This window comes from Lactuca sativa, chromosome 4 (genome assembly GCF_002870075.4).
Source record: "Lactuca sativa cultivar Salinas chromosome 4, Lsat_Salinas_v11, whole genome shotgun sequence".
Taxonomy (NCBI): Eukaryota; Viridiplantae; Streptophyta; class Magnoliopsida; order Asterales; family Asteraceae; genus Lactuca; species Lactuca sativa.
In genome coordinates, this window is record NC_056626.2 from 161693608 (window position 1) to 161702965 (window position 9358).

At 36.6% G+C, this 9358-nt stretch overlaps 1 protein-coding gene across 1 annotated transcript; it reads left to right on the top strand.

Moving 5' to 3' along the window:
• The first annotated feature begins 1207 nt into the window (after positions 1-1207).
• LOC111921366 (protein NODULATION SIGNALING PATHWAY 1) lies at positions 1208-3138 on the top strand. The gene has a single exon (XM_023916921.3). The coding sequence runs from the start codon at positions 1355-1357 to the stop codon at positions 2993-2995; it is 1641 nt and encodes a 546-aa protein (XP_023772689.1). The 5' UTR covers positions 1208-1354; the 3' UTR covers positions 2996-3138.
• Positions 3139-9358: the final 6220 nt, after the last annotated feature.

The window sequence follows — 9358 nt, forward strand, 5'->3', positions numbered from 1 at the left end:
AATATATTTAGTAAAGAATAAAAAATGTCTCTCTCTCTCTCTCTATATATATATATATATATATATATATATATATATATATATATATATATATATATATATATATATATATATATATAATAAATGTGTGTATTAAACTACAACTTTAAAAACCTGCTTGAACATGCCGAAAATTTCATTTTCTCTTATATCTTTAATAAAAGTATCAAACTTTATCTTAAATAACGTACATAAGTTATCAAGTCTATCTTCTGGATGATGTCAAGTGTTGTGAATAAACCTTTTAACTTTAGGTCATTTTGGATTACATGTAAAGGTTATGAAGAAATCAAGATATCCAAATTATTTACATACGACACGACGTCCAAGTAGTTTTGCATCATATAACGTGCACCATCAGTGAATGAAAGAAGATTAGATAACATGTTGTCCGGCATTGAATATATCTTTATGCCCGCAATAAGTATTTGTTGTTGGTTCCTTTTGTAATCTTATCTCTAGTATTTAGGCCTCTTGTAATTGGTTATGGGCTTTAAATGCGCTACAAAAGCTTCATAACTTATGTAACCGGACCTTTAAAATGACTAATATACCACTAATATGGTCCTAGCCTTTTTTTTTTGGAATTTTTAGATATGATTACATAATACAACTTTTTTAACCGAGTTTTTTTAACGGTGTACATTTTGAAAAATGGTATAACTGGTCGGACATTTTTTAAATGTAAAATGCCGTGGGCTGGGCCGGGCCCATATCGTTTTGACCACTTCTACTCTAAAGATAAATTTTATGTGGAATCTTGCATAAATCCTTTGAATAAAAGACACCATATGACAAATTTCCTATAATAGTAGTTTGAACTTTCAAATATTCTATAGAATACGACAAAGTCGATACCATTTTTATTAAAAAGAAATGGTTAGGTGGTCGGGGAAACCATTAAAAACATAAGAAGAACTAAACCAACTTAAATTATTAATTATTAATTAATCCTACAACAAAACAAACTGCCGTCTCCTTTACATACTCAAACCCATATAAACCAATCAAATCATCCCAAACAATTTCTCTCAACTTTCTTATTTTGTTCTCTAGATCCCAAATCAACCAATAACACACAACATAACCATATGTTTATCCATTTTTTTCACAAATAATCATAAATAACCTTTATAGTATAAACAATAAAACATCATATCGTCCAAAAAACAGCACATCCACCTCATCTTGATTATGCCTTTCACTATCTACTTCCCATATAACACCAACCCTCTAAATTATTTATACTAAACCTCCTCGAATTACACACAATATCACCTTTCTTGTTCTTTCTTGTTTGAGAAATCAGATCAAAATGATCAAGCAAGACACTTTATTCTTACCTTATTTTCCTCCCAACATAAACCCTAATCAAGAAACGATGTCGTTTGGTGAACCAGACCCAAATTCAAGCTCTGATCATATATCAGATTGGTTAGAAGATTCAATATCGTATCTTCCATCGTTCTTGGATGACCCATATGATTCCAACAATCTCATTGACGATGCTTGGTGGGTACCTGTTCAAGAACTTGAGCAAGAACTCTTTAGTGGGCCCGGGCCCACAAGTAGTAGCATTCTTACTTCAAACTCTGACACTAGTACTAAAACAACGGCGACACCCGCCATTGTTTCCGATCAAGAAAACCAGTTGAGGTCTGATTTATCCAAGAAACGGAAAGCGCCGGAGGAATTGAGGACTACCGTGCAAGTTAAGAAGCCGGTAAACAAGAGGGGGAACGGGAAAACGACGAAAGATGGTGGTAATGTTAAGAATAAAGACGGGAGGTGGGCGGAGCAGTTGCTTAACCCCTGTGCCGCTGCGATCACCGCCGGAAACGTGACACGTGTCCGGCACCTCCTGTTCGTCCTCCGTGAACTAGCGTCGCTGACTGGAGATGCTAACTACAGACTGGCGGCTCATGGACTTCAAGCCTTAACCCACCATCTCTCTTCCGCCAACAACCGCCCTGTTAAGGTGGCGGTGCCGCCTGTCAATTTCTCCACATCGAAACCGAGATTCTTTCAGCTATCTCTGATTAATTTCAACGATATCAATCCCTGGTTCACAATACCGAATAACATCGCGAATAACTCCATACTTCAGGTCTTATCGGAGTGTGACCATGGCTCCGGTAACCTCCATATTCTTGATATCGGAGTCTCTCATGGCGTTCAATGGCCGACGTTGCTAGAAGCTTTGAGTCGCCGGCCAGGTGGGCCGCCGCCATTGGTACGCCTCACGGTGTTACCCCCAACGTCCGATGACCATCAAATTCCCTTTGCAAACAGCCCACCTGGTTACAATTTCATCTCAAACATTCTCCGTTTCGCGAACGAATACAAAATTAACCTACACATCAACCGAATCGACAATTGCCCTCTACAAAATCTAAATGCCAACATCATCAAATCATCCCCAGATGAAACCCTAATCGTCTGCACCCAATTTAGACTTCACAATGTAAACCATAACAATCCAGATAACAGAACAGAGTTTTTGAAACAGATTCGAAATTTGGAGCCTAAAGGAGTGATTTTAAGCGACAACAACATGGATTGCAGTTGCAAAAGTTGCAGCAACTTCGAGACAGGATTCGCGAAGAGGGTTGATTACTTATGGAGTTTTTTGGATTCAACAAGTGTGGCGTTTAAAGGGAGAGAAACGGAAGAAAGAAAGCTGATGGAAGGAGAGGCTTCAAAGGCGTTGATTAACGTTTGTGAAATGAATGAAAGAAAAGAGAAGTGGGGAGAGAGGATGAGAGGTGTAGGGTTTGTAGGAGATGTTTTCAGGGAAGATGTTATGGATGGAGCTCGAGCTTTGTTGAGGAAGTATGATAATAACTGGGAATTGAGAACTGATGAGAGTGATAAATGTGTGGGGTTATGGTGGAAAGGTCAACCTGTTTCGTTTTGTTCTCTATGGAAATTAGATGTGAACACTAGTGATAACTAGAATCATAAAGAAATTAGTCTAAATTGATGTATTTTGTATCGGTTTTCTCTTCTTTTTTGTGAAGATCTAGGGAGAGCTAAACACGAAAGGATGTTTTTATTATGCTTTTTACGGCTTTTAGTTTTGTGGTTTGTTGTGTGAAATTTGTTCATCTTTCTTCCATGATTGATGAATATTCTTGTATGGGAACAACCTACGGAATCAAATTTGTCAAAAGAAAAGAACTTTCGACCAAAGAACAAGGTGGAAAAAATATTTATTTGGTTTGACGAGATAGAGGTTGTTATTGGTTGTTGAGCTTGAGAGTTTGATTCTCTTTTTGACCTTATTGACGTTATGGGAACTAATTATGGGTCCCGTTGAAACCGCAGCTTCGGGAACTCCCCAAAGACCCACTCGAGAAAGTAGACCTCCAATCAAATATTCTCTATCACCAAATTACTTGATGATAAGTTGAACTCAATTAACAAGAACAAGCTTGGTCATCGTTACCAACAAGGAAAAGGACACTTTAGAACAAACAGGTATTTAGGGTCAAAGATGAGATGAGATTGATGGAAGGAAGATATACAAGACCATATTGGTGGAAAAGGTTCCAACGGAAGGTGAGAACTAATCAGAATGAAATTTTCTCATAAGTTGTGAAGATGACCACAATCAAAACGGTTCTTAAGATTGTCGTTGTGGAATATCGACATCTAGATCAGCTGTGCGTCCAATGGTCGTCCAGGGGGTATGCGAGTGGTGCGGTCGCACGGGCAGGGGCGGATGCAAGAATTTAAGATAAGGGGGGCTTCGACAATCAAAAGTTGTTAAATAATTAGGAGAGACTGAACAAAATTTGATGAATTGATAGACTATAAATCAGTAATTAAAATAAATATAAATGTGATGGAGGTGGTGTTATTACGTAGGGCTCAATTTTGATTATCTCTTATATACTATTGCATTCATTGTTTTTTAATAAAACCTAAGTATATGATATGAATTATAAGTTGTTGCAAAGGTAAAGGATGTAAAATGTAATATTCAGCAAAATAGATATGAAAATGATTTGCTCATGGTGAAAGCAAATGAACATTAAAAAGTCTCACAAACACCCTACGCAAATTTATATATATATATATATATATATATATATATATATATATATATATATATATATATATATATATATATATATATATATATATATATATATATATATATAGTTAGGAGGGGATGACAATTAGTAACAAACGATGGGCTAGATATTTGATTCATAGCCATTTTATCTCCAATATAATTGAGTTTATTAAAAGATTGGCAGTGGCAGGACATCCGCCAGTCCCCCCACTGCCTCCACCACTGCGCACGAGACCTCTTGAATTGGCTTCTGGATTTAGGGAAATTATATAGTGACGGTGTTAGTATTTTCATAAAATACCATCAGTGTTAGTCGTCTCTCTTGCAAAGAATTGTCGTTTTTATGTCTTGAATCTTGATATATCATTGAGTTGTTGGTAGTCGACCTGTCCTTCATAAAATGTCTTCGGTGAGTTATTAACATTGATTTCATTTTTTAGTTTTTATTTTTTTTAAAAGATGTCTCTAACTAGAAAATTGAATCGGGTTGTTCTTAACATAAAAAGAATAACTATTTATTCAAACTCAAAGAGGATCCATTAAACGATTTATCGTCAAACAAATGTCAAAATATCATCCTAATGAATAATCAGTTGTGGAAGAACATAGAGAAGAAGAAGTTGAATTACGTGTTCCAGAAAACATAGATGAAGTTCATGAAGCTGTGAAAAAACCTAGAGAAAGAAGTTCATGATGTTGTGGAAGTACCTAGAGAAGAAGTTAAGCCCCAAGTTTCAGAAGATATGCCTTATGTAGAGGAAAACATGACCACATTGAATGATAATGGTGATGACAAAGAAGATATTTTAGTGAATATGTATGGTCCTAAAAACTAACGAGTGAATACTTGATGTTATGGTAATGAATTTATGAGATGTTTGTTAGAAATTTAAGTTTCGAATTTAGTGATACCATATTACTTAATAATATTTTACAAAAAAAAATTATTAGGCCTCACTTTTATTTTTGCATAAGGCCTTCGATATGTCAGGGTCGAGCCTGTGTGTCAAAACGACATTCTTGCATGGTGACCTTGATGAAGATGCATACATGACACAATCAGAAGGTTTTTCAAAAAGATGGAAAAGGAAACCTTGGTGTGCAAATTGGAGGATAACATATATGTACTAAAGTAAGATCCAAGGCAGATGTAGTTGAAGCTTCATGATTTCATGAAGATGAATATGTACACGAGATGTGACAATTGATAATTGTTGCTACCTGAAGGATGATATTGATGGAAGCAAGAGGTACAAGGTTAAAAAAGTTTTAAAAAGTTAGAAAAATTGAAGAGGCGTTGTCTGCCTTTTTATCTACGCGTTGCGTCAAAGGTAAAATTGAAAATCAAAAAACTCATATTCATCATATGCGTCGTGACACCTTATACGTGCACCACACCCTTTTTACCAGGTGATACCCTTTTAACCCTAATTAATTTCACTATCAGACACCAAAACACACACGCGACATAGCTTTGACGATTTTCCCCTGAGTTTTGATTTTTTCATATTTCTTTTGTATAATCGATTGAGAAGGTACCAATTTCTAACCTTACTACCTTGCATTGCTTGATTATTAATTAGATTTGTGAAATTTGAGTGTATTCATACAACCTAGGGTTTCGTTCAATTTGGGGTAGATTTAAATTGTTATATGTTAAATTGATGTGATAGATTACTTGTATTTACTCGTGTGACAAAACCCTTTGAGTGATTGCTAGATAAAATTGATCATAATGGAACGCCTAGACCACTTAGACATGCGAAGGGCGCACCACACCTAAAGAACAAGCATAAACGTTTGATTTTTGTTCTTCGATTATGTAATGGTTATGTGATGACAAATTGTTTTAGGTTGTCCCAATTTGCGATATATAGTACAACAATATGTATCGCGATGATTTTAGAAAAAAACTAAATTCTTGCTATATTTGAAATTGTTTGGTTTAGTTCTTGTCTGCTTTCATGATTGATAACACCTAGAGTTTAGTGAAAACAACCCTTGCAGCTTCCACACATTTGGACAACATAAAACTCATACCTTCAGTTTCCAAATAACATTTCATCAAGTGGCTTAAACAAATATGTTGGAAATAAGATTGGATTGTTATCCAAACGATTTAACGTGGCAAAAACACTAAAGTGCAAATTAATTGAGGAGCTTGGTTTGACATATCGACTCGACCTATACCTTTCACAAGTATTTCATGATGAGAGTAGGGGTACATTTATTCACATGCCATGGGTAGAAACATCTTATCTGAGTTAGGGAGGCCGTTTATCAAGAGTTATGTTGGGAGTTTTATTCCACCGATGATTATGATGCTGCATCCCAGGAGTGGCCCGATCGGTCCAAATTTACTTTTAGATTGGGTGGAGTGCGACGAAGTTGCAGTATCATAGAGTTAGGAGTCAGGTTAGGTATTTACACAGGAGAGGAGGTAGATGGACCATATTTTCATACTTATTACATAGTTCCATTACCTTACACCCAGTTGAGTACAAATTGACAGATGTATCGTGCATGCCAATGGACCTTATATGGCCAATCATGCTAATGAATGTAGCTTCGGATTGTTGATCATTAGATTGCTTTACATGTTTATCGGCACTACCATTTGCCACAAACCTGAGGGAGATAAGGTGCTTATTGGGGATTTATTTTACATGTGGTGCCTCATCAACCCATAGGTTTACCTCAACCACCCCTATACACGCAGAATATTTTTAGAGCATAGAGCCATTGTGTCTACACTAAATAGCCGATTTTTTGGGGGTTACTTCATAACTAGGTTGGCTAAGTCATATGTCATTGATACTAGAGGGATGCCCCAATACGCCCCCATGGATTTAGAAATTAGAGTATTGGAGCATATACAAGTGATTTGTAACACTCAGGTCAGTTGTGCATTATTATTATTATTATTATTATTATTATTATTATTATTATTATTATTATTATTATTATTATTATTATTATTATTGGGTTAAAGCTCTCAATTTTGGCCCTTCTCATGACGCGAGGGATGCTTGATCACGTCGTGAGGAGTAGATTGGACCCGTGCATCATTTTGAAGCTCACGATGTGAGAAACTAATGTTCACGATGTGAGATCAGTCGAAGGACCAAAACCCCTAATTTTTGGTATTTAAAGGAAAGAGGGGGCAAGGGTTGTTCACCCTCTGCCCCCTCACACTCTAAGCCCCAGAGAACCCTAAGATTCATCATCCTTGAAGTTCTTAACCATTTTGGTGCCATTTCTAGCTTGAATAAGGAGAAAAGAAGAGGAAATGAGTAATCTAGTGGTGAAGTGGACAAGTAGCAACATTATCATCACGTCTTCTTTCTGTTAGACCTTTGTAAGTATCAAAGATCCAAACTTTATTACATTTCATGCGTAGATCTAGGATTTTGTCCAACTTTCTTCATGATTAGCATGCATGAGTGAATTCAGTCCATAAAGTTAGCAACTTTATGGATTCTAAGAGTTCCTTGATCATCATATTGTTCAGATCAGGAAGTTGGTGAGGTATGAGAGGCATGCCTGAAAGTTGGAAGCACATCTCTTCACTTTTCACCTAGAATGGATTGGATCATGCATGGGGAAATCATGGCCATAAAGGAAACATTTTTATGTACTATAGGAGTCCCCTTTAATTTCTAGATAAGATGGATCCAAGGACTTACAATCGTTACTTTTAGCTTCAGACGATGCTCACGACATAAAAGCTAAGATCTCACGGCATGAGGGTTGATCAATGCCCGTTTTCTATTAGGATCCTTGGAGCTCACGACATGTGAATGGGTACCTACGTCATGATATCAGCTCAGGTGATTTCTTCGACTGAGTTGACTAGGTTGGGCCAAGTCGAGTTGGATATTTGTCATTAAGGGCTTTTTACTTTTGACTTTGACTTTGGCCAGGGTTGACCAAGTTTCACTTAAGGGTATTTTAGGTATTTTGAGTTATAGTTAAGCCTTGGTCTCTATCTGTGAATAGGTGACCTGTAGAGCCAGTATTTGGAGCAATGTATTGTTCAGCTATTCGTCGGATTGTGAGGTGAGTTTCCTCATTGTTCTTGTGGGTCGAAGGCACCAATACCGTCCCCTTTAGTTATGTATCCTGGTATATAGGATGTTGCTATATAGTAGTGATCTGTAGATCTGCCTGGTACCATGTTAACTAGTTATATGATTATTTGTTGTTTGATAATGTTATTTGTTATGTGTATGTCAACATGGTATGGTGGGGTTGAGACTGTACTGCTTTGTACTGTAAGTCAACAGATTAGGGTATTCCAACCGTAAGGTTGTGTGCCAGGGGTAATCCAACTAGGAGGTTGTGGACCCATTATGTATTGGGCATTCCAACCATAAGGTTGTGTGCCAGGGGTAATCCAACCAGGAGGTTGTGGACCCGTTATCTGTTTGATTATATGTTTGTGTGGTGGTACTTTGGGAGAACTCAGTAAGCTTTGGCTTACAATTTTAGTTTATGGTTTTAGGTACTTCTGAGGATCGCGGGAAAGCGAAGGCGTGATCGTGCACATTCTTTTGGATTTTGGGATACTCTAATATTTGATAAACACTGGTTTTGTAAATAATGATGGCTTTTTGTTGTTTTGAAAAGTTAAAAGTTATTGTGATTTTTGGGATGTTACATGATTGAGTGAGGTCCGGATAAGTTATGGCAGATTCCTATAGATGACTCTATTCAGTAGCAAGCAACGCCAAATCCAGTATCCCAACCATATAGACAGCTAGGACGTAGACCTACTCCAACAACAACATATCAAGGACCTGAGGTTAATATTGACTTGAGATTTTTGTCACAATAGATGACAGAGATACAACATGGACATACAGACTTGAGGACAAAGATTCATGATGTTTGGTTTCAGAACCGGTTGATAGGCAATGCCATGACTGCATTCTTTAGACACCACAAATTTAATTATCCTCCATTCCTACAATCGGGTGATAGAGCTGCGACATCCGGTGCACAACAGTAGGAGGATGATGATGATGAGTGATCGTGTTATCCTTTTTAGTTTATTTTGGTTTGCTAGTTCATTATGTTTTTAGTATTTGGTGTGTTAGTATTTTTAGTATTTTAATTGTTGGTTTGTTTCTATTTTATTTTCTGTAATTTTTTTTTCCTAGTACATGCTTTTTGATGTTTTAATTTGTTGCAGAATTTTTGCCCATAGGATGTTGGCAATAAATTCAACGATTAGTA